Below are 26,964 nucleotides of genomic sequence, written 5' to 3' on the forward strand. Positions count from 1 at the left end.
GAAGAGGTTAGCACAGGAAAGGAATTCATTGTGTGTCACTTCAAACTAATCAGAAGACTGATGACTCAAAAAATAAATAAGTTGATAGATAATGCACAAACGGACAAGATTAATTCCTACAGTATGAAATAAAGTGTTTATTTTGAAAATAAAACGGCAGCCTACACAGAAAAATGATTTCCATCATGAAATTCACTGCAGCTATGGATCCACATATACAAAAGGCTAACTTTCATATGGAGCAAGTTAGTTTTCGTGTCGGGCCGTCGTGTACGCCTATCGAATCCCAGCACTGGTCCCAACTGGCTGCCAAGTATTATGCGACATGCAAGGTATTGTTGCCTCTCGGAAATGCTCACATGAAGCATGGCGGCCACTGTGATTGTGTGGACTCGGAGGGGCTCCGACGTCTCGGCTCCGTTGCCTCCGGGCAGTAGCTGTAACGAACGTGCCACAGTCGTCATTCGAGTGGTCGATAGGTCGTAAACAGTGTGAAGGCTGTGTGGGTTTTCTTTATTTTTAGAGTGCAAATTTGCTTTCCTACTGTTGCCGGTTGTCCGGCTGTGTTCTTTCATCCAGTAGTTCCAGTCAACTTTGCCGAGTTCAGGGGTTCGCCAGTATTTGCACCGTTTGTGTTTCTTTAGCTTGGCGTAGGTCGTTAAACATCCCTAGTAAGGAGCTCCTTTGGGCGCTTACATTTCCACCTACAGCAGCGACTGAGGTTTCCCCGCTTTCGGACGGATGCGTCGTTCGAGTGTCTCTAAGTTCCAATACAGTCACGTGGCGTGTTTCTCGAATACCTCGGTGACAGTCTCGAGGTGGTATTCGTCGTGGAGGTCCACGGTGTGCTCGTATCGTGGAGCGTGGCTTACGATACCTGGCACTTCGTTCTGTACGAACTGTAGGCGTGTTGGAGCTGTGTCTTTCCAGACTGGAGCTGCACATGTCATCAGCGATCTAATTGGTGTAACGTACACGGACTCCGACACCCTCTTATTCGGTGTGCTTTGCCTCTTAAGTATCAGGTATAGTTGTCGGAGCATCGCACGTGCTTTCTCGGCAATATATTTCTGGTGCAGCCGGACACCTATGTAACTGACTTTCTCACAGAAATGTATTTGGTATGTGTGTAATGTCATATGTCTGCAGTGGCGGTGTTTCTGTAGTTGCTTCAGTCTACAGGTTAAGAGAACTACTTCACAATTCTTGACTTTTCCCTCAATACACCACCGTTCCGACCGAGGCTCGGCAGTTCCGAATTCTACCTGTAGTCGTGAGTTCGCGTTAGACGGCTTCCGATTGCGCCCTACGGTGGTGGTGTCACCCGCACAGATGGCAACCGTTTCGTTTTGTGTTATCCGAGACTACTCTTCACAGTTCGCTCTGGAAACGTCACTTCAACCATTCTGGTTCATTGGAAAACTTTATTCTCAAAACTTCTAGAAAAAATCTGTAAAATCAAATGAATCCTAATATGGGAACAAACCGATCACCGATTATTCTGTAACACTGCACTCAATAACGTGAGCTCCGTCCGAGTGCTCACTCGTATTGCAACGTAACAGATTGAGACAGGTATTGTAGTATACGATACATCAGTTGAGTACGCATCACGATCTCATTCACTTCCAGTACACATTAGTTGTATTTCTACATTTTCAATTTTTCACTAATTATTATTATTATTATTATTGATATTTATAGCTCCACACAGAAATTCTTTAATTGAATCTATAACCAACCAAATTTTGTAAAAGGACATGTATAATTGCTTATTATGTAAACAGCTATCACATTATCTTCAGTACAAAGTGAAACAAAGTAATTTATATAAAATAATGTGAACCATCATAAGAAATCATTATACTTGGAGAGAAGTGAAATTATAATTTATGTTTAAAATTAACTTTTGTAAAATTAATTATTTACACTTACAATTTGAAGGCATGGAAATTTATTAAACTCTAGTACATAAATTACAGTTATATTTTGCCATAAATTGCAATTATATTTTGTCATGCAGCATTTAGATGACTTTATAACTACTACTTGTAACTGGAAATCATTAAAATGTTATTATTAATACAGGGTGTATACATGGACAGGGGGAAAAAAAAAAATCACGGATTATTCACGCAGATCCCAGATATAGACACACTTTTTCTTGGGCAAAAGTACACTATACCCCCGGTGAAAGTACCTTTTTCCAAAGTAAGTGACAATGTACTTTCCATTGGAACTGTAAAACTTGCCAATCCTTTTAATGGTGAAGGTTTTTCACACTTTGAGAAATGAGAAGCAGCAAAAATATCCCATTTTGGAAAAATCTTTAATGTGCGGCAACACTTAATTTTTTGCTGTTTTTTTTTCCGAGAGTGTAGTTAGGCAGGAGCCTTGGAGTACAGCTTGAACTGCAGCAGCTGAATTTTTCTGACAAGCACAATTATAAATTTCACTACTGTGCACCAAAAATTGTGTGTGTTACCTGGCTGAATATAAGTTCTTTCGAGCACTTTGACTTTTCCATGATGATGATGATGATGATGAAGTCCCATACTCCGTGACGGAGCGTAGGGGAACGATGCAGGAGACCCGCACCACTGTACTAGGCAAGGTCCTAGTGGGGGTGGTTTGCCATTGCCTTCCTCCGACCGTAACGGGGATGATTGATGATGATGATGATGATGATGATGATGATGATGATACAACAACACCCAGTCATCTCGAGGCAGGTGAAAATCCCTGACCCCGCCAGGAATCGAACCCAGGACTCTGTGCTTGGGAAGCGAGAACGCTACTGCAAGACCACGGTAGCGTCTCTTCCATAGAAAAGCCAATTACGGGTGAAGCTGCTCGAGAACTCACTTTGCGCTGTTTTTTGTAGGATAATTATACTTTTTGCTATCAGTATTGCATAATTTGTAACCTATGGAAGAACTAAAATAAAAATGGAAAACTAATCTCGAAACTTGGTCTTTCTTAGCACGTGTCACCCTTTAAGATATATCAAACACAAATGCGGCAGCAATCTTTTAAATAACGGCACAAATAGCTGGTCTTCCGGGCTCGAAATTTCTAAGTGGCCGGTCTTCGAAGTGTTACGTTTTGAATGAGAATCAAACACTCCACGATTTAAGAAATTCATCCCACATTCTCACATGTGACGTAATTCATCTCGTGTAAACAGAAATTTACTTTCAAAGTAACACTCCTCAAAAAACGATTTGCAACATCTTAAAAGTGACCTGTTCAAAATGTAAGCAGTCGTGACGTCACGCTCATTGTAAGCAGTCTGTTGTTACGAAGTACTGCACACAGTCTTTGACATACTTTGCTGTCCGCAGACACTTGTGTACGCACTGTGTTTTGCTGTTGTGAATGGCGCATTTTCTTTGCATTTGAAGTTTTCCTTTTGTGTTATTCTCTCATTTATGTAACATTACCTACCAGTCAACATTACAAAAATTTGACTGGGAACTAAAACAACAAAAAATTCCCTGGTATTTCCTGGATGACAAAATCACTGGGTTTTTCCCAGATTTGCCGGTAATAACGCACGTCTGCCTGTCAAACTGGTACGCTGTGTCCACCGACCAGATGAACTGAAATAAAATGACAGCACAACACTGCCAGCCTCGAGATCTCGTCTGGGGTCGTTCGACTGCCCGGTGCGAGTTGTTCTACTTTACGCCATGACGGCAAATTGTGCATCTCTGAGGAATGCGAGAGGAAATGATTAAGACGTCAGATACACCCAGACTCTGCGCAAAGAAAATCTCTGACCCGGCAGGGAATCGAACCCTGGACCCCACGGTTTAGAGGTGGCACCTCTACCGCTACAGCACGAGCTGCAGACTGACGGCCAATAAAGTACAATGCAGACCGGCAGTTCAGTTCGTATCATTACGGGACAGACACAGTATGTCAGTCAGTCTGTGTGGAAGTGAATTTTAAAGTGCTGTTTGTGTCTTCCGGGTGCATACTTAGTGCAAACTTAAATGCTCCAAACAGAAAGAACTTAGGACTTTACTTTTTAACAACGAGCAGATGTGATCGTCAACATTATTACACACCTGAACATACAAAGCTAAGTGGTTTTGATCACAGTGTGACATCTCTAGTTCTAAAAAAAGTTAAACTTGCAAATAAGCTTTGTATTTCACACGAATTATGATTCATTAACTTGTAATTGGATAGATAAAAAATCTACTCGCCAAGTCGCAACAGAACACGCATTTAAAAGGCATTTCAGTTTGCGAGCTTTCAGAGCCAGTGGCTCCTTGTTCTGGTTGAGGGGGAAGAGGAGTCGAGGAATAGGACTGGTGAGGGTTTAGGAAAAGGGGCAGAATTCAGAATAGTTGGCCAGAACCCCGTGTCAGGGGAGACTTGGCGAACAGGATGAGAAGGAAAGGCTCTTTCTTCACCTTAAACCCTTCTGCCAGAAGAAGGAGCCACTGGCTCCAAAAGCTTGCAAACTGTAATAGTTTTTATACGTGTGTTTCCTGCCACAGCCAACGGCATCACTGCAATAGTAATACCGCTTCCAGACAGATCGGCGGGCCGGAATAGCATTCGGACGGGGGACCGTCCGGTCTGCAGAGGGCTGTCGGCAAGCGGAGTGCACTCGGCACTCGTGAGACAAACTGTGGAGCTACAAATAGCGACACCAGTCTCGTAAACTGACATACGGCCGGGGAGAGTCGTGTGCTGACCACGTGCCCCTCCGTACCTGCATCCGAATACACCTGCGGGCCGAGGACGACACGGCGGTCGGTCGGTGCCTTTGTGGCCTGTTCTGGCGGACCTCAATTTAATTTTAGTTTCTCGCCACTGCTCGATGAGTATTTCACCTATCCAATTACACTGTATTTTCAAAAATTGATTATTTCCGTCGATATATTAGCCCGTGTGGCCACCGTTCCTCCTTTATGTAACCCCCTCGTCTGTCTCTGTTGTCTGTTTTCTACATTACGTGCTAGCCCACTCGTTTATTTGTCTGTACCACCTATATTAACCGACAGGTTGCTCCTACATCTTTTTTAGTACTGTCAGTCCCCAACAATCAGTCTTTCCTTCTCATCCCATCTGTTCAGAATCCGTCGGTCCGGGCAACTTTTCCAAGCACTGCCCCTTTCCTAAACCTCACAGGTCCCTTTCCTTCACCCCTCTCGGTTCCCCTTCAACCCCTCTGCAGAAGGAGTCACTAGCTCTTAAAGCTCGCAAACTGTAATACTTTTTATACGGCGTGTTCGCCTGCTGCCGCTCGGCGAAATTATTTTATATAACCGATCGCATGATATTTTCAAAAACTGATTATTTCTGGCGAAGTAATTCATTAGTTCGGTACAATCTGACTCTACTACAGAATTTTTATTACAACAACGGCTATACGAAAGGGAACGTTACAGTGCGAACACACACGGCAGGTTTACGAGCGCGCATTTTCGCACCGTCGGCGGAATGCCAGACTCCCCCCGACGGTCGCCTTCCCGACCGTGCAGAGAGACCGGAGAGGCGGTCTCAACACTGCCGTAGCGAGTGGAGGCGCCCGTGGTGCCGGAGGCCGCTCTCGCTGGCAAACTTCTTGCCGCAGACGTCGCAACAGTAGATCCGCTCCCCGACGCACGCGCGGTAGTGAATTTTGCAGTCTCTGCTCCGCGAGAACGTCCTGCCGCAGGAGTCGCACTGGTAGGGGCGGCTGCCCTCGTGTGCGAGCGAGTGGTGTGCCAGGTGGGTGTTGTTGACGAACCGCCTGTAGCACACGCCGCACTCGTAGGGCCACAGCAGCATGTGCTGCAGCGAGTGCCGCTTCAGGCTGTTGCGGCGTGCGAACTTCCTGGTGCAGTGGTCGCAGCCGTAGACCTGCTTCCCCTCGTGTTTCCAGCAGTGCACCCTGAGTTCGTGTAAGCTGCGGCAGGGCGCGTGGCACGTCTCGCAGGTCCACCGGTGCCTCCGCGTGGGCGTAGGTGGCGTACTCGGGACCTCCCCGTCGGTGCACGTGTACGTCTCGCGTCCGGCAGGCGGAACCGCGTCTCTCTCCGACCTGGACGGTACCTCGCGGCCACCGTCGACCGGACAGCGGCCGCGACAGGTTTCGGACGCCTCCCCGCGCGTCCCGTCACTTACTGCGGCACTCGGTGCGGGACGGGTCTCCTCGGGGGTATCGACTCGACCCCGCTTCTGTGCGAACACTACCTTTACCGACAGTACGCGCGTGTTCCTTTTGTTCCTCTCGCGTACCTGCTGGCCGCCACTGATCCCTCGTGTGCCTGCAGTCCCGTCAGTTCTGGTCCGTACCGAGGTACATTTGTTCATAGGAGGAGGCCTATCCTGGCCTTGCACGATAGACCTGCAAAATTACGGAGAAAGTCCATTAGAAAATCTGGTAACATGTGCATATTTCATATTTCTGCTTGTAATGTAACTTGCAATGTGAAGTAGTAGTAGTAATGCAACAGGATATGCAAAGCTAATATACAATCTGATACATATGCAGTATTTCATATTCATGAATTAAAATTCCTCATCCTTTGCATTGTCTTTCAATTTTACATAGATAGTTTGTAGAATTAGAGAAAGCATTTGACAATGTTGACTGAAATACTCTCTTTCAAATTCTGAAGGTGGCAGGGGTAAAATACAGGGACCGAAAGGCTATTTACAATTTGTACAGAAACCAGATGGCAGTTATAAGAGTCGAGGGAGACGAAAGGGAAGCAGTGGTTGGGAAGGGAGTGAGACAGGGTTGTAGCCTTTGCCCGATGTTATTCAATCTGTATATTGAGCAAGCAGTGAAGGAAACAAAAGAAAAGTTCGCAGTAGGTATTAAAATCCATCGAGAAGTAGTAAAAACTGTGAGGTTTGCTGACGACATTGTAATTCTCTCAGAGACAGCAAAGAACTTGGAAGAACGGAATGGACAGTGTCTTGAAAGGAGGATATAAGATGAACATCAACAAAAGCAAAACGAGGGTAATGGAATGTAGTTGAATTAATTCGGGTGATGCTGAAGGAATTAGATTAGGAAATGAGACACTTAAAGTACTAAAGGAATTTTTGCTATTTGGGGAGCAAAATAACTGATGATGGTCGAAGTAGAGGGGATATAAAATGTAGACTGGCAATGGCAAGGAAAGCATTTCTGAAGAAGAGAAATTTGTTAACATCGAGTATAGATTTAAGTGTCAGGAAGCCGTTTCTGAAAGTATTTGTATGGAGTGTAGCCATCTATGGAAGTGAAACGTGGATGATAAATAGTTTGGACAAGAAGAGAATGAAGCTTTCGAAATGTGGTGCTACAGAAGAATGCTGCAGATTAGGTGGGTAGATCACATAACTAATGAGGAAGTATTGAATAGGATTGGGGAGAAGAGGAGTTTGTGGCACAACTTGACTAGAAGAAGGGATCGGTTGGTAGGACATGTTCTGAGGCATCAAGGGATCAAAAATTTAGCATTGGAGGGCAGCGTGGAGAGTAAAAATCGTACAGGGAGACCAAGAGATGAATACACCAAGCAGATTCAGAAGGATGTAGGTTGCAGTAGGTACTGGGAGATGAAGAAGCTTGCACAGGATAGAGTAGCATGGAGAGCTGCATCAAACCAGTCTCAGGACTGAAGACCACAACAACAACAACAACAACAACAACAACAACAACAACAACAATCGACTAAAATAATAATGTCTAGTAAAAATACGGATGCGTGGGGCAGTCCATTGTTTACTTTAACTAAATTTCTAACTAAATTTCAAATTTAGCATAAACTCTAGCTCTAGTATTAAATACAAAATTACTTTCACGTTCCAATCAATGTTAAATAACCAAAATCATGTGGGTAACTGTACAAGCTGGACAGTAATGAAATAAGTTGTAATGGGTTGGGTTGGGTTGTTTGGGGGAGGAGACCAGACAGCGAGGACATCGGTTTCACAGGGTCAGGAAGTCGGCCGTGGCCTTTCAAAGGAACCATCCGAGCATTTGCCTGGAGTGATTTAGGGAAATCACGGAAAACCTAAATCGAGATGGCCGGACGCAGGATTGAACCGTCGTCCTCCCGAATGCGAGTCCAGTGCGCTAACCACTGCACCACCTCGCTCGGTAAAGTTGTAATATTCCAGAAAATGTTAAGTGACGCAACAAATTTAAAATTCATTATAAGCAATACTATTCTGTCACAAGAAACGGTGACTCTTTTTTTAAAAAAAAAAAAAACTGAGTATTTTACCATATAGCAAATAATACAAAACTGATGTAAAATTACAGAAGCAGTGGTAAGCAATCTAAACAACAATACACCATAATGAGCTGATAGTTAGATTTTTTATAAACAGGCGGGTGGGTGAGACTACCAGTAAGTGACTGTTGCAGTCAATACATGAGTCGGACTTTGTATATTAGTGGGTAATGTATCTACAGCAGTGCCTGACATTTACAACTTTGGTTTGTGTCTCCAAATAATAAAATAAAAGTTGGGAAGGAAGTGTGTCCTGATGAAACAAATTAAGTACCCGAGACCTGTCGAGCCAGCATTAAGTAAGCACACAATACAGTTACGAGAAGTCTTTCACGATTAATCTGACATCGTCCACTTCACTGCCGGCAGGTGGCGATGTTTTTTGCGTCGTCTGGCCAGGTAAATTGCCCTCCGAATTAATTTTTCATGAAAGGATCAATTTTTAGTGATTTTCTGATGAAGCAGGATATGCTAGAAGCTGTCATCTAAAAACGGTTTGGTGCGGTTACAAAAACTATTACTTTTCGACAGGACCATCCTGAGGCACCTACGGAATTGTCAGTTTGGCAACGGAGGGAGCAGTCCACGGGACAAATGCAGCATCCTTGACCAAGTCAGATTAACAGGAGAGGCAGAGAAGATCCAAGAAAGAGCCGTGTATATAGTGAGAAGCTTGCCACAAGAACATTACGGAAATTAAAGTTGCAGTAGTCGTGCAAAAACGAAGGAACTTGCACAGAATAGATTAACTCGGAGAGCTGCATCAAAATAGTCTTCGGATTAATGACCGGTGACAGCAACAGAGATAAACATCTGGGCAGAAGTGCTGCCAATTTCAATTTTCAAAGAGTATTCCAATAAAGACACACATAATTACAGTCGTATGTCGCAGACGTCAGTCTGGAGTAGAATGTGATTTATTGTCACCCATTACAAAATCTACATCTACATCCATACTCCGCAAGCCACCTGACAGTGTGTGGCGGAGGGTACCTTGGTAACTCTATCAGTTCTCCCTTCTATTCCAGTCTCGTATTGTTCGTGGAAAGAAGGATTGTCGGTATGCCTCTGTGTGGGCTCTGATCTCTCTGATTTTATCCTCATGGTCTCTTCGCGAGATATACGTAGGAGGGAGCAATATACTGCTCGACTCCTCGGTGAAGGTACGTTCTCGAAACTTCAACGATAGCTCGTAGCGAGCTACTGAGCGTCTCTCCTGCAGAATCTTCCACTGGAGTTTATCTATCCTCTCCGTAATGCTTTCGCAATTACTAAATGATCCTGTAACGAAGCGCGCTCTCTCCGTTGGATCTTCTCTCTCTCTTCTATCGACCCTATCTGGTACGGACCCCACACTGCTGAGCAGTATTCAAGCAGTGGGCGAACAAGCGTATTGTAACCTACCTCCTTTGTTTTCGGATTGCATTTCCTTAGGATTCTTCAAATGAATCTCAGTCTGGCATCTGCTTTACCGCCGATCAACTTTATATGATCATTCCATTTTAAATCACTCCTAATGCATATTCCCAGATAATTTATGGAATTAACTGCTTCCAGTTGCTGACCTGCTATATTGTAGCTAAATGATAAGGGATCTTTCTTTCTATGTATTCGCAGCACATTACACTTGTCTACATTGAGATTCAATTGCCATTCCCTGCACCATGCGTCAATTCACTGCAGATCCTCCTGCATTTCAGTACAATTTTCCATTGTTACAACCTCTCGATATACCACAGCATCATCCACAAAAAGCCTCAGTGAACTTGCGATGTCATCCACAAGGTCATTTATGTATATTGTGAATAGCGACGGTCCTACGACACTCCCCTGCGGCACACCTGAAATCACTCTCACTTCGGAAGACTTCTCTCCACTGAGAATGACATGTTGCGTTCTTTTATCTAGGAACTCTTCCATCCAATCACACAATTGGTCTGATAGTCCATATGCTCTTACTTTGTTCATTAAACGACTGTGGGAAACTGTATCGAACGCCTTGCGGAAGTCAAGAAACACGGCATCTACCTGGGAACCCGTGTGTGTGGCCCTCTGAGTCTCGTGGACGAATAGCGCGAGCTGGGTTTCACACGACCGTCTTTTTCGAAACCCATGCTGATTCCTACAGACTAGATTTCTAGTCTCCAGAAAAGTCATTATACTCGAACATAATACGTGTTCCAAAATTCTACAACTGATCGACGTTAGAGATATAGGTCTATAGTTCTGCACATCTGTTCGACGCCCCTTCTTGAAAACGGGGATGACCTGTGCCCTTTTCCAATCCTTTGGAACGCTACGCTCTTCTAGACACCTACGGTACACTGCTGCAAGAAGGGGGGCAAGTTCCTTCAAGTACTCTGTGTAAAATCGAACTGGTATCCCATCAGGTCCAACGGCCTTTACTCTTTTGAGCGATTTTAATTGTTTCTCTATCCCTCTGTCGTCTATTTCGATATCTCCCATTTTGTCATCTGTTCGACAATCTAGAGAAGGAACTACAGTGCAGTCTTCCTCTGTGAAACAGCTTTGGAAAAAGACATTTAGTATTTCGGCCTTTAGTCTGTTTCAGTACCATTTTGGTCACAGAGTGTCTGGACATTTTGTTTTGAACCACCTACCGCTTTGACACAAGACCAAAATTTCTTAGGATTTTCTGCCAAGTCAGTACACAGAACGTTACTTTCGAATTCATTGAACGCCTCTCGCACGGCCATCCTCACATTACATTTCGCTCCGCGTATTTGTCGTTTGTCTGCAAGGCGTTGGCTATGTTTATCTTCACAGAATGCAAATTTCTATAAAAATCGACACAGTTTCCGCAAACAGAGATCTCGCAAAACTCGGCTAGCTCCGTCTGTCCACATGATCCAGAGTGCCGTGTGCCCGTGCCGCTAGACACCTGGGAGACATTCGGTAGTGTTCCTGTTGTTCAGCGAACAAAATACAAGCTTAGCGAGTACTGGACCAGATTTACGACCGAATTCAAAACCTCCCAACAGACAGAACTCGATACAACGTTCTCAGTGGAAAGAGATGTAAAGTAATTTTTCGAGTACGTCAACAGTGTTGTAGAGCATACTACTATTTACAAATTGTTACCGGCCTGTCGGAGGCTCCAGAAGGCTTTTTGCAGAAGACACTGCTGTGTACAGGAAGACGGCAAAACTACAAGATAGTAACAAAACACAGCAAGACTTGTGGACCGTCGACGAGTCGTAGAGAGACTGTCAGTTCACCTCAACTGTAGATACACTGACAGGGGGGAGGGGGATTACAACACCAAAAGATAATTAATGTAGAGTAATGAAATTTTAGGAATAAATTTGTCTAGGTAACACATTTAAGCGATTAAGATCACATGCTAATGTAAGCACGAGAAAAGCCACTGGAAATGTAAAATGCCGGTACATTAATAACCAGTGCAACTGTGAGAATGTTAAGTGTGAGAATGCAAACGTACACGCATTTTGTTGTACAGATGTCAGTTTGTGGGATCGAATTGCACGCCTGTTGCACTCGGTCGGTCAATAGGGGACAGTTAATGCTGTCTACGGATGACAGCGGAGTTGTCACCCGACGAAGTCCGATACGTGTTCAACCGCAGACAGATCTCGCGAATGAGCAGGCCGACGGAAATGTCGAGACCCCACAGAGTGTGTACGATTACGACAGCAGTATTTTATTTATTTATTTATTGTTCCGTGGGACCAAATTAAGGAGAAGCCTCGATGGTCATGGAACGAGTCAATACATGAAATTATAACACGATAGTAGAAACAGATAAAATGAAATACAAGAAACATATTCAGGCGACAATTCGTAAGTTTAAATAAAGAAAATCAACAATGTAACACTGGAATTTGCTTAATTTTTCAGCTCTTCCAGGAACTCCTCGACAGAATAGAAGGAGTGAGCCGTGAGGAAACTCTTCAGTTTAGACTTAAAAGTGTTTGGGCTACTGCTAAGACTTTTTAGTTCTTGTGGTAGCTTATTGAAAATGGATGCAGCAGAATACTGCACTCCTTTCTGCACAAGAGTCAAGGAAGTGCATTCCACATGCAGATTTGATTTCTGCCTAGTATTAACTGAGCGAAAGCTGCTAACTCTTGGGAATAAGCTAATATTGCTAACAACAAATGACATTAAAGAAAATAAATACTGTGAGGGCAATGTCAGAATTCCCAGACTATCGAATAGGGGTCGACAAGAGGTCCTCGAACTTACACCACACGTAGCTCGAACAGCCTGTTTTTGAGTCAAAAATACTCTTTTTGAATCAGAAGAATTACTCCAAAAAATTATACCGTACGACATAAGTGTACAAAAATATGTGAAGTAGACTACTTTTCGTGTTGAACTGTCACTTATTTCAGATACTGTTCTAATGGTAAATAAAGCAGCATTTAGTTTCTGAACAAGATCCTGAACATGGACTTTCCACAACAGCTTACTATCTATCCGAAGACCTAGGAACTTGAACTGTTCCGTCTCGCATATAATATGCCCATTCTGTCTGATCAAAACATGAGTTCTTGTTAAATTGTGTGTTAGAAACTGTAAAAAGTCAGTCTTACTGTGATTTAGCATCAAATTATTTTCCACAAGCCACGAACTTATTTCATGAACTGCATTATTCAATACTGTTTCAATATTACACACAAGATCCTTCAGTACCAAGCTGGTGTAATCAGCAATCAGAAATATTTTTGAATCACCTGTAATACTAGAAGGCATATCATTTATATAAATAAGAAACAGCAGTGGCCCCAGCACCGACCCTCGGGGAATGCCCCACTTAACAGTGCCCCATTGGGACCGAACGTCACTACCACTCTCAATATTGCGGAGAATTGCCTTCTGCTTTCTGTTCTTAAAGTAAGAGGCAAAACAACTGTAAGTTACTCCCCTTACTCCATAATGGTCCAACTTCTGCAGTAGTATTTTGTGGTCAACACAGTCAAAAGCCTTCGTATGTTGGCGAGCATTCGGAAACACTCCCTGGAATACTGTTCACAAATGGCACAACGACAGGTCGAATCACCAGACTGACGTACAAATCTGCAGCCGGGGTGCTGCTGCTGTCGTACGAAATCGCACCCCGGGCCGTAACTCCGGGTGTAGGTCCGGCGCGTCTAGTACGCGGACAGGCCGGACGCGGGCCTTCGACCGGCACCGAGGCAGATTCAGCTGTCGTCAGAAAACACGACGGACGTACACCCTGACCTCCAGGGAGCTCTCGCTCGACGCCACTGAAGTCGCAGAATGCGAGCTACGACAGGGTGTCCGGCTCGAAGCTGATCCCGAAGTAACCGATTTGTAGCAGTTCATTGTGTCACTTGAAATATTACTGTATCTCGCTGCTACCTATCACAACCCATCTACATCTACATCTACATCTGCATACATACTCCGCAATCCACCATACGGTGTGTGGCGGAGGGTACCTCGTATCACAACTAGCATCTTCTCTCCCTGTTCCACTCCCAAACAGAACGAGGGAAAAACGACTGCCTATATGCCTCTGTACGAGCCCTAATATCTCTTATCTTTGTGGTCTTTCCGCGAAATGTAAGTTGGCGGCAGTAAAATTGTACTGCGGTCAGCCTCAAATGCTGGTTCTCTAAATTTCCTCAGTAGCGATTCACGAAAAGAACGCCTCCTTTCCTCTAGAGACTCCCACCCGAGTTCCCGAAGCATTTCCGTAACACTCGCGTGATGATCAAACCTACCAGTAGCAAATCTAGCAGCCCGCCTCTGAATTGCTTCTATGTCCTCCCTCAATCCGACCCGATAGGGATCCCAAACGCTCGAGCAGTACTCGAGAATAGGTCGGAACACGACTATCTGCCTTCCCCACAACTGCCATTACATGCTCGTCCCACTTCATTTCGCTCTGCACTGTTACGCCCAAATACGCTATCCGGAAGTCGAGGAATATGGCATCTGTCTGATACCCTTCATCCGTGGTTCACAACATGTCATGTGAAAAAAGGGCGAGTTGCATTTTGCAGGAGCGATGCTTTGTAAAGCCGTGCTGATGCACAGACAGCAACTTCTCTGTCTCGAGGAAATTCATTATATTCGAACTGAGAATATGTTAGAGAATCCTGCAACAGACCGATGTTAAGGATATTGGTCTGTAATTTTTGAGGATCCGTCCTACCCTTCTTATATACAGGCGTCACCTGCGCTTTCTCCCAGTCGCTCGGGACTTTACGTCGGGCAAGAGATTCGCGATAAATGCAAGCTAAGTAAGGAACCAATGCAGTAGAGTACTCTCCGTAAAACCGAATTGGAACCCCATCAGGACCTGGCGATTTATTTATTTTCAACCCATTCAGCTGCTTCACAACGCCAGGGATGTCTATCACTACGTCCTCCATACAGGAATCTGTACGAGACTGAAATGGCGGTATGTTTGTACGATCCTCCTGCGTGAAAGATTTCTCAAATGCTAAACGAGCTTTAAAGATAAACACCAGTCGTAATTGTCCAATGTGAATAACTAAATAACTGTTTCAAATGCAGTCATTTCGACATAAAGAACAAAATGTAAAGTGACCTGTTTCCAAATTACATACATAAATAACCACCGTGATATATAAAACAACGCTGTCATGATAAATGTAAATGTCTAATGTGTAATACAGCATTTGTGGAAGGGAGAATTGGCCAGACACAATATTCTATTTCAGCGTACATATAATTCGAAAACGATGCTTTGCTGAAACCGTACGTGTAAAAGCCACCGTGTGCATTTTGAATGTGCCAAAAGCATTTAACATTGTTCTTATGTGAGAAACACAATATAAATGTGAAATTAATACTGTAACTAATCGAAAGAAATCGAGCACACGATCAGGATGTACCAGTAAACCTATAATTATAAAATTACTACAGCAAGTTAAATAGAACATACAAATAAAGCACGTTAATCGAATCTCCGGTATATGTTACCACTAAAATTCGGGCACTAGTTGATTTGTTATAAACTAATTTAGAAATGTAACATAATTGGTCGGATAATGTTATATTAACTCGTAACTAAGTTGAAAATAGGTTCACCTTGTTCAGCACCTCATATTCTGTTTAACTTCTAATTGTGATTTTATATAAAACTGTAATTTTCAATGTATGTAATTGTTAACAAAAGTATTAATAGAGGTCGCGCAGGCGCCTCTTGGGGGGGGGGGGGGGGGGGCGCACTCGTTCGTTTTTTGGCTACGGCTGCGATCGCACGTACTGTAGGCTCACTCGTTTGCTGACTTTTGTGGCGTGAACTCTGTGTTGTTTGATGTCAACTTTTGTGTACACGTGACGTAACCGGTACAGTTCACCGGGCTCGGACACCAGAGTCCTGGAAATATATCGGTATTAAAACTGCACTGTGCTTTGGAATTTATCTGGGAGTCTCCCACAATCCTTTTCACAGGCTGCACAGCGACGAGACACGAATCCGGGTATTTTACAAATCGCCGAGAACTAAATAACTCACAATGTTGGTAGATTTGACGTGAAAACAGCAGCACATCGACTGCGCATTTCACTCAAAACATTTGCAACGCAGAGGGGGATCAGCTGGACTGTGAAATCGACAACGACGTGGTGGTACAGGGGCATAAAAGATCTAGGACATATCGATGCAGTAATACAAACACTTAGCAGAAATCGTGAACATGTAAACGACATACTCGATCTCAGTGCATTAGATAAAGGCAGTACGCAACAATATTCAGTCACGCTTTTCGTGACAACGTAGTGAAACACAAAATATTTAGTTCACAATCTATTTATTTTTGTAATACTGTATGTGGTGCATTGCACAAACAGCCACTGCCTGATGGACTTACCGCTAGTACTGTGTAGCACCACCGAGAGCCTCGATAACGGCCTCAACTTGGCGGAGAAGAGAGTGCCTTCAAGGTATGCCGTAACCGACTAAAAATACTTACTGACCACTGGCTAAAAATACTCACTGACCGCCAAATCCCACGCAGCTATCAAATTTTGAGGATGTTTATTGCTATGTTCCACCCATCGTTCCAAGTATTCCCACGCGTTTTCTACGACACTAGGATTAGCTGATGCAATGGGGCCGGCCGGAGTGGCCGATCGGTTCTAGGCGCTTCAGTCTGGTGTAGCAATACGAGTCAAGATAGTTGTAACAGAACTTGAATAGCATATTTGCCTCTATCGGTTACTGTAAAGAGATCGATCTTTCGGTCCTGTCTGTATATTTATATATAATATTGCCTGAATATAGGCTGGGCTAGTGTAAAGCTATCGTTAAAAACGCACGCCGCGCAATTTGTTACGATTTGGTCGGTCATAATAATAATAACATGTTTTTGAATACAATTAAAATATAACAGAAACACCTGTTTAGTGTTACTGGAAATAATACGTAGTAAATTAATGAGTAAGGTAGCCGATCCTATAAGAAGAGGTAAAATTGGGCATACTGAGGCGTTTTGCTTTATATCTACGAAGCCGATGATAGGTCGTCATTTTTTTTTCGTTTACTCTTAGAAATAAACAAGTAAAGAAGCGCTAATTGTGCGTAGTGAAAAAATATAGGGGCGAGTATTAAATAACTACAGTATACAATCAGAGTAACAAAAGGGCATTTAGTTACACGAAATTGCGGATAGCGAAGTGTGGTCATTAATTTGAGTACACCTACGGGGCGGTCAATTCCGGTATAAATCTATTCACACCTCACGAGGGACGCCGGTATTGAGATTTTTTTTTTAATTATATCGCGGAGAGCTGGCTCCAATTTATGAAAAGGAGAAAAACTGTATCATTATCATTGACTGTTGGTGTTGAGCAACCAAAAGTGTTCGTCAAAGGGTTTTGATGGAACTTGGGAGTTAGGGTTCACGCACTCGCATATACTCCACATCAGCTTGTGAGTGAGTGGTGAATGCGAAATAAAACTGTGAACAAAGTTACCTTAAATAAAACAGAAGAAACAAGACAGTTTGGTTGCATCTGTTATTATTCCATAAACTGTAACATTTCTTATCGTTGCATTTATAGACAATCGTTATGACAATTTGCTTCGAAGGGATCTCGTTACGAGTTAAGTTTTGGGAACCTGGTCAAGAGGGGGTATTTCGTAGATCCTAACCACTGCAGCTATTCTGGAATCAGGTGCTACCGTGACCGTTGTGTGTTGTCAATGACTTAAGGTTACCATATCTCACGCTCTAAGATTGACGCGCCTTTCCACTCGGTATAACGGTGCCTCACAGCAACAACGACAACGCCGACGATGAAGGAAGATACGGAGATACGGTAGACTGGAACCGCGCTACCGCTACGGTCGCAGGTTCGAATCCTGTTTCGGGCACGGATGTGTGTGATGTCCTTACATTAGTTAGGTTCTAAGTTTTAGGGGACTGACGACCTCAGATGTTAACTCCCATAGTGCTCAGAGCCATTTTTGATGCAGTGGGCCAACGGAAATGCGATCGGTTGCCGAATATTCGTAATCTTCCCGTTTGAGTTCAGAGTAACACTGAATGAGTTGGCTCAGGCCATTCTAACAGCTCAACCGTGTCGGGTAACTGCCGATCAGCTGTGCGGTGGGCCCTTTTTGTTTGTGGCATTAGGAAATGTTCAAAAGATTTCATTTACTCACTAAAATTAGTAACTGAAGAGGACAAGCATAAGGTCGGTAAATCTCTTTCAATGTTTCCCACGGTTTTCCTTTGACACTTGCCCAAATGGGTAGAATCGAGAATAACTACGCTCCGGCGAACTAGCTGTTCTGTCGTTAAACAGACGATTAGTCCAGTCCACCTCGCATAACAGGTAGTCCGTTAATTTGTGCTACCTCTGCTAAAGTATCGTAATCGTTTTTGCTGTTACTGCTTCCTGTGCAGCATTAAGAAATTTGCTTGTCTCTAAACAGTCTGAGTGGTAATGAAAGTTGTTTTCTTTTTTAAAAATGTTCCCACGAGGGTCATTGCATTACCTCAACTGTGTTGGGTAACTGACAATTATCTGTGCAGCTAGCACGTGTCTGTTTGTGTCATTACGAAAATGTTAAATAGAAAAGTGATTTATATAGCAGTTCCCACTTAACCTTCAGCAGCAATAAAAAAGAAACCCGACTGCGAGAAACGGCGTATAAACTCTGTGGTACAAAGAGTTATTTTTTGACTGCATCTCTCGTGCACAGAAATTTTAAACCTAGAAGTTTATTTAAAGGGTAAGTGTTAAGTTTGTGTACAAAAAAAAAAAAAAAAAAAAAAAAAAAAAAAAAAAAAAAAGTTAATGTTCTTAGGCAACAGTAAGAATTTCAAATGAAGAACTTGTGTTAAAAGGTGAGAAGTTTATCATTTTGTGGAGTAGTGCTGGAGTGTGAAAGCATCCATACATGCATGCACACACAATGCCAGTTTGAGCCTGCACACGATCCAGTTCCAACAAATTAGGTCCCTTTTCAACCCAATTGTCTATAAATAGTAAAACTTTTTTCTCAATCAGAAGCCAGCAGTAAATATTCCCGGAGGCCACTACACTGCACCTACCTACCGTGCGTGACTTCCAGTTGTTCTAGCGTAAACATTGAATAACAAGGGATTAAGTTGCAGGTATCGGTGAAAACGAAACTGAGCAGAAGAGAATCTTCAAGTTTCACAATGTTTTGCCTTCAGCTTTGTGAAAATATGGCGACTGTGGTGTTCAAAAATTACAAATCTATACAAATAAAAATGTAACTATTTGTTTGTTCAAAATTGTGTACCTCTGAAAGTTCTTGACTGAATACATTGAAATTTTGACACAACTGTGTGTGTGTGTGTGTGTGTGTGTGTGTGTGTGTGTGTGTGTGTGTGGGTGGGTGGGTGGGTGTGTGTGTCTATATATATATGACTATGTTTCCCTACTATTAAATTTATAAAAAATTATAATCGCATATACAGGGTGTACATAAAGTCTGGGAACACTTCCAATTATTTATTGCACAAGAATTAAACACTGTACAGATGTCATACATATTGCATTTTGAAGAGAAACTCTGAAAGTCCCCCCCCCCCCCCCCCAAACTTTCGATATGGGAACCACGAGTGAGACGTCAATACGGTAATCAAATTCTCGCCATACCTGTCCTTTGTTGACTATGGCAGTCGCTTTCCGTGTTCCAGAATGAGATATTCACTCTGCAGCGGAGTGTGTGCTCATATGAGACTTCCTGGCAGATTAAAACTGTGTGCCGGACCGAGACTCGAACTCGGGACCTTTGCCTTTTGCGGGCAAGTACTCTACCACTGAGCTACCCGAGCACGACTCACGCCCCGTCCTCACAGCTTTACTTCTGCAAGTACCTCGTCTCCTACCTTCCAAACTTTACAGAAGCTCTCCTGTGAACCTTGCAGAACTTGCAGTCCCGAAAGAAAGGATATTGCGGAGACACGGCTTAGCCACAGCCTGGGTGATATTTCCAGAATGAGATTTTCACTCTGCAGCTTCCAGTATTCTCTCCCGGAGCTCTGCTACATCACGTGGTAGAGGTGGTACAAAAGTCACACGAACTGAGATCTGGTGTTTTTGTCGAACTCCGACACACACAAAGCTCACTCTGCACTTGAACTCGCCACATTTGCGACTGGCGCTGACTGTCGGGAAATTACCAAACTACGGTGTGGCGGTATAGATGAAAAAGAAACTTTCAGGGTTTCTCTTCAAAATGACATATGTATGATATCTGTACAATGATTGGTTCTTCTGCAATAAATAATTTAAAGTGTCCCCAGACTTTATGTACGTCCTGTATAAAAAAACAACAGGCATATTAACTCACATCCATTCTAATAGAATGTCGTGTCAAAACGTGACAGCATTTGGTCAAAATCTTTCAGAGATTTGCACTTAACGGACATTCACAGTTTCTCAGATTGTTAGCAAAGAGGAAAGTTGCGTTTATGGCTTATTGGTTTATGATTAGAATACTACTACAGAATCTGAATTTGCAGTAACAATAAACGAGACTCGGGGTGAGAGAGGAGTGTGAAGAGGAGATGGGAAGAGGGGTGACAGAGAAAACAGGAAGGAGGGGATGGAGAGAGAGAGGGGAGAGGGGAGGAGATTAGGATGTACTCCAAAAATGTGCAATTCCTCTTTTGTTTCTTTTCCATTTAAGGAGACCTCAGACACAGCCACGTACAGCTAGTTTACGATAAAAAGGGGCGAGTTAAACTCCAGAGTCACCCTTGTCTAAGGGTCAGATAAATAGTAGTCACATTAAGAAAACTAATGTTTCTATAATGTTAAGTAAAATTTTAATTTTCAGTAACACGATATCAGCCTTATCATTTAGTTTGCAAAGAACATTTAAATTACACACCCTAAACAAACATTTTTTCAATAAGTAATAAAAACCACTGCTACAACCTCTTCTTATTGTCGCATAGACACCCCAAAAACACCACACAACCACCTCCGGCCTGAACCACACAAAAAGCCTCACCGTGCATCGTCGCTATCGATCCGTCACACCATTTGCAAAAAGAGGCGAAACGGCGACTCAGTGAACTGAACTCCTTTTCATAATATTATCACTACTCCATCCTGGATTTTCCATTATCTGAATTTTGTATTGTTCAGCTGCTGATGTAACTGGAATAGATCACTGTCTGATATCTAGGAACATTTGACTTAGCTTCATGCATCAAAACAGTTATTTTTGGAAATCATTCATTATTTACATAATGAAACATTACAGAGGTTTCATATTTTTTCAAGCTCGGCATGACACATTTAGAGAATTTACTCTCATTGTTGAGTACTAGTATTTACAAAAGTATTTTTTTGTGATATTTGCAAATGTGTAGTTCTATGTCTCTTTAACAGTAGCCATCTTTCACACACACACACACACACACACACACACACACACACACACACACGTGTAAACCACCACAAGAACTACTTACGTAAATATCTGCATTCAACAAGGAGAATAAATTCTTGAAATGCATCTTGGCAAGTCTGAAAAAATATGTACCTGGTGCTGTGTTTCACAATTTAAACCAAAGAGGAGGTTAGTTGAAACCAAAAACATTTAAGCAGTGCTGAGAGAGAGAGCAAAGGTGTGAGCTAGCGTTACAAGTGGTCGAACACTGAAACACACAAAATAAGCCTTCAAGTTTATGCAAATCGCAACAGTGACGAAGCTGTGCGTGTGCAGTAGAGACTGTATGAAAACAATTGTGATCAGTCGCGACACCCTTACTCGAGTGAACCTAGCTCACACTCCCACCGCCACGACACCGAGTGCAGCTCGGGAGCAGCACCAACTGTTCTCACTTTTACCAATTCACATCTGCCGGACAGAGTGCTCCGGTGTCAACAAACTTACCGCACAACATTTGCGTACATTACTCGAAGACCCGCACCGTACCGGCATCATTTGTGTCAGTTTTTTCCTCCGCAAACATCGGTTCGTGAAGCGTAAGTCGCAGGAAAATTGTAAATGTGTAAATGCGAAATCAGGTGCAAAGTGACATTGCGAACATAGGAACTTTGATAGAAGCGATAAAAAAAATGTCACGGACGGTTAGAAAACATTAATTCTGGGGCATAAAAAGCAGGGTGACAGCGCAGTCCCTTTCTGTCGTTCCGCCACACGACCACGTCGACTCGTCTGACTGCACCGATTCTGTACAGCTGACGGTCACACGCAGAACACTTCGCCTGCCACGACTTGTCAGCTCCGGAGGGTCACACGACAACCCAGTAGCAGTTATACACCGTCTACTGTGCGCCAAAGGGAGCAGGTGGCTCTTTTAGTGGAGTGATAAGTATTTTGTCCGATGTGATTTTTTTGTGATGAAAAGGAATACTGCACAAAGATGAAGAATCTATTTTTTGTTTGGACTAAAATTTTTCCTGTGAAGAGAATTGTGTATGTGTTGTAAATAATGTTCCTCTTACCTTACAGTGTCCACTGTTGTGTTTGCACTCTCCAGTCCCTGGAACAGATTTATAACGTTATTAGCTGACACTCGGCTGTAAAACAAACAAATTACATCAACAGTGCCTTGCACTATCAAAATGTGATAATCAGTGACAAAACATTCTGGTACTTCTACATGTGGTTATTGTCACAATCTCTGGCTCCCTACTGATACAAAAAGAAATGTGAAAATTTTCGAGTTTCCTTAAGAATTGTGTCATCTAGTGTTAGAAAACCCTGTAAGTATGACGAAGGCCAGTCTGTAACTTTGTGCGTAAGAAACAGATAGAAAGAAAGAGAGCGAGAGAATGTATGAATTTATATGTATCACAACCTGTTGGTGTGTTACGGACAGTCCAGGATGCAACGACAAGAATATGGGGATGATAGATTACTATTCAGTACATAGAGGATTATGGAATGTAGTCGAATTAAGTCGGGTGATGCTGAGGGAATTAGATTAGGAAATGAGACACAAAGTTGTAAAGAAATTTTGCTATTTGGGGAGCAAAATAACTGATGATGGTCGAAGTAGAGAGGATATAAAATGTAGACTGGCAATGGCAAGGAAAGCGTTTCTCAAGAAGAGAAATTTTTTAACATCGAGTATAAATTTAAGTGTCAGGAAGTCGTTTCTGAAAGTATGGAGTGTAGCCACGTATGGAATTGAAACGTGGACAATAAATAGTTTGGACAAGAAGAGAATTGAAGCTTTTGAAATGTGGTAGTATATAAGAATGCTGAAGATTAGATGGGTAGATCACATAACTAATGAGGAGGTATTGAATAGGATTGGGGAGAAGAGGAGTTTGTGGCACAACTTGACTAGAAGAAGGGATCGGTTGGTAGGACATGTTTTGAGGCATCAAGGGATCACAAATTTATTATTGGAGGGCAGTGGGGAGGGTAAAAATCGTAGAGGGAGACCAAGAGATGAATACACAGAGCAGATTCAGAAGGATGTAGGCTGCAGTAGGTACTGGGAGATAAAGGAGCTTGCACAGGATAGAGTAGCATGGAGAGCTGCATCAAACCAGTCTCAGGACTGAAGACAACAACAACACAGAGAATGTGTAGCCTTAGTACCTAGAGACAGAGACACAGTGGTCATGTGTGTGCGAGTTGCTCTTGGGCGAATGTGTGTCAATTTTCTACTTCTAGAGGAGGATTCGGTTCAAAAGCTGAAATATTTCTAACATTCTCCTTCACTGTGTCTGTCTGCAACTTAACACCTCACTTACGGGGCAAGTAGCAATCCATCCTTTCCGTACTGTTGTTACGTATCATTACGTATTGTTTACATTTTTGTATATCGACAAAAGATACATCGCTACTCACCGTAATGATGACGCGTCAATTGCACACGAGCACAACAAAAAGACAGTTAGACATTTAGCTCTCTGCCAAACCTTCTTCAGAAAAGGAAAGACACACACTCACTGACAGACACGAGCACACCTCGCGCACACCAACCGCCGACTCCGGCACCACGGGCCAAAATCCACCTATCACTTGGGATGGGAGCAGCAATGTAGCGGGATGGGATGGGGAATTGGAAGAAATGGTGGTGTACAGGTGGTGGGGAGAGGAATGCTGTCCGGCACAGTGTACGAAGACTAGAATGCCGACGAGCAGAGTGTCAGGAGGTTGTGGGGCAAGGAGGTGGGGGGGAAGGAGCGAAAAAGGAGAGCAGCGGGCAAAGACGGGCAGGGTGCCGGCAGAGGGTGACAAGCGACGAGAGTGAGAGGACGAGAGTAGGGTGGAGACGATACGTCAGAGGGGACGAAAACTGTCTGGTGGAGGCAGTGGGGACAGCAGGTCACTGTAGGTCGAGGCTGGGACGGTTTCGGGAGTGGAGTATTTGTTTTGAGGATAACTCCCATCTGTGCACTTCAGAAAAGCCCGGCTGTGGAGGGGAGGATCCAGATGATCCGGGTTACCCCACAGTTTCCGCCCCCTCTGACCGGAGTAACAGTACGAGTCAAGATAGATGTAACGGAACTCGAATAGCGTATTTGCCTCTATCGGTTACGGTAGAGAGATTGATCTTTCAGTCCTGTCTGTATATTTATATATAATATTGCACGAATAAAGGCTGGGCGAGTGTAAAGCTATCGTTAAAAATGCACGCCACGCGATTTGTTACGATTTGGTCGTTCATAATATAATAATAATAATAACAATATGATTTTGAATACAATTAAAATATAACGGCGATGCCTGTTTAGTGTTATTGGAAATAATATGTAGTAAATTAATGAGTAAAGTAGCCGATCCTATAAGGAGAGGTGTTTTGCTTTATGTCGACGAAGCCGATGATATGGTGTCATTTTTTTTTGTTTACGCTTAGAAATAAACAAGTAAAGAAGTGCTAATTGTGCATCGTGAAAAATATAGGGGCAAGTATTAAATAACTACAGTATACAATCAGAGTAACAAAAGGACATTTAGTTACACGAAATCGCGGATAGCGAAGTGTGGTCATTAAATTGAGTACACCTACAGGGCGGTCAATTCCGGGATAAGTCTGTACGCATCTCACGTGGGACGCCGGTATTGAGACCTTTTTTTTATTATATCGCGGAGAGCGGGCTCCAATTTATGAAAAGGAGAAGAACGTTAACTTTTACGCGAACTCTTAATAATTGCGGATCGGAGAGAAAAGTGCGTAATTGTCTTACGCCTAACAAACATTCGTGGAGGGCGGTGGCTAACCTAGAAGAGTCAATTACAAAATACTGTATCATTATCATTGACTGTTGGTGTCGAGCAACGAAAACTGTTGGAACTTGGGAGTTAGGGTTCAGGCACTCGCATATACTCCACATCAGAGTGTGAGTGAGTGGTGAATGCGAAATAAAACTGTGATCAGAGTTACGTTGAATAAAACAGAAGAAACGAGACAGTTTGGTCGTATCTGTTGTTATTCCATAAACTGTAACATTTCTTGTCGTTGTACGAAGCCTTTATAGACGACCGTTATGACAATTTGCTTCGAAGGGATCTCGTTACAAGTTTTGGGGACCTGGCCAAGAGGGGGTAGTTGGTAGATCCTAACTACTGCAGCTATTCTGGAATCAGGTGCTACCGTGACCGTCGTGTGTTGTCAGTGGCTTAAGGTCATCGTATCTCGTGCTCTAAGATCGATGCGCCTTTCCAGTCGGTGTAACGGTGCCGCACAGTAACAATGACGACGAAGGAAGAGACGGTAGACAGTCACATACTCCCTATTCTCGTCCTGTAACCGTCACTGTGAGCCACCCTCTGCCAATTCACCTGCCCGTCCTTTCCCTTCCCCCACTCTTCTCCTTTTCCCCACTTCCTCAAATCGGCGCGACAAGTGCCGTTGACCAGCGTACCGATGTACCGGAAAGTTAATGACACAGAAGAGGAACGGCTCAAATACCTAACACAGTTCCAAGCACATTGTGAAATCCATTGTGTTCGAGGTACTGTACGGATACAATACTTTCTTTCGATTGGGGGATTTTGAGTGTTCAGGTTAATACAAAAACTATTGCCAACTGCGTCTCCCAACGGACTCCAGTTACGATGAGGTAATTGGTACATTAACCGTGTGCAATGATCAGTAATTCCAAGTAGCTGCAAGCAGATATCAGTTTTTTCGTCTGCAGAAAAAATCGGAACAGACATACAGCCAATGGTACAGAGAACTAATGGCCACGACTAGGGAGCATAAATTTAAGTGTAGTTGCGGCAACTTTTACAGTGATTTAACGATTAGAGATGCGATAACCTTCAGTGTCCCAGATAGCAGAATACAGGAACAGATCTTAAAGTATTCTGATCCAACACTTCCTCAAGTATAGCAAATCTTAGAGCAATACGATTCGGGTGCCACAGTCTGACGAGGCCCCAATTTGTCGGGTCGAGTCGCCCCTCGGTCGCGACCACCCCGAGCAGCCACAGCAATGAGTGTGTACACGGCCACGTGAATTTACTGAAACCTTGCCCTAGATGTTTTGCTGCTTGCTGCTACATCTACATCTACATCTACATGGTTACTCTGCAATTCACACTTAAGTGCCTGGCTGAGGGTTCATTGAACCATTTTCATACTACTTCTCCATCATTCCACTCTCAAATGTCACGTGGGAAAAAGGAACACCTAAATCCTTCCGTTTGAGCTCTGATTTCTCTTATTTTATTATGACGATAATTTCTCCCTACATAGGTGGGCGTCAACAAAATATTTTCGCATTCGGAAGAGAAAGCTGGTGATTGAAATTTCGTAAATAGATCTCACCACAAAGAAAACCACCTTTGTTTCAGTGACTGCCACCCCAACTCGCGTATCTTATCAGTGACACTCTCACCCCTATTGCGCGATAACACGAAACGAGCTGCCCTTCTTTGCACTTTTTCGATGTCCTCCGTCAATCCTACCTGGTAAGGATGCCACACCGCACAGCAATACTCCAGCAGAGGGCGGAAAACTGCAATGTAGGCTGTCTCTTTAGTGGGTTTGTCGCATCTCGTAAGTGTTCTGCCAACAAAACGCAGTCTTTGTTTCGCCGTCCCCACAATATTATCTATGTGGCCTTTCCAATTTAAGTTGTTCGTAATTGTAATTCCTAGGTATTTAGTCGAATTGACAGCCCTTAGATTTATGCGATTTATCGTACACCCAAAATTTTATCGGATTTCTTTTAGTACCCACTGCTAATGTAAACAGTTGTGTTGTCACACCCATAGAAAGCAGTTTATTGTTACGAAATAAATGGCACATTTCCTTTGCCA

The 26,964-nt window shown here is 43.3% G+C and overlaps 1 protein-coding gene across 2 annotated transcripts in view; it reads right to left on the bottom strand.

The window, feature by feature from the left end:
• Nucleotides 1-1,997: 1,997 nt before the first annotated feature.
• The window catches only part of LOC126213038 (zinc finger and SCAN domain-containing protein 22-like), a 43,749-nt gene continuing 18,782 nt past the window's right edge, over nt 1,998-26,964 (bottom strand). For both annotated transcript variants that reach the window (XM_049940609.1, XM_049940608.1), the window contains 2 exons: nt 22,182-22,219; nt 1,998-6,349 (listed from right to left, as the gene is read on the bottom strand). In XM_049940609.1, the coding sequence (XP_049796566.1) occupies nt 5,521-6,349; nt 22,182-22,219 (867 nt within the window). In that variant the 3' untranslated portion in view covers nt 1,998-5,520. The remainder of the gene's footprint in view (nt 6,350-22,181; nt 22,220-26,964) is intronic.

The sequence above is a fragment of the Schistocerca nitens genome, chromosome 11 (genome assembly GCF_023898315.1).
Source record: "Schistocerca nitens isolate TAMUIC-IGC-003100 chromosome 11, iqSchNite1.1, whole genome shotgun sequence".
Lineage (NCBI taxonomy): Eukaryota > Metazoa > Arthropoda > Insecta > Orthoptera > Acrididae > Schistocerca > Schistocerca nitens.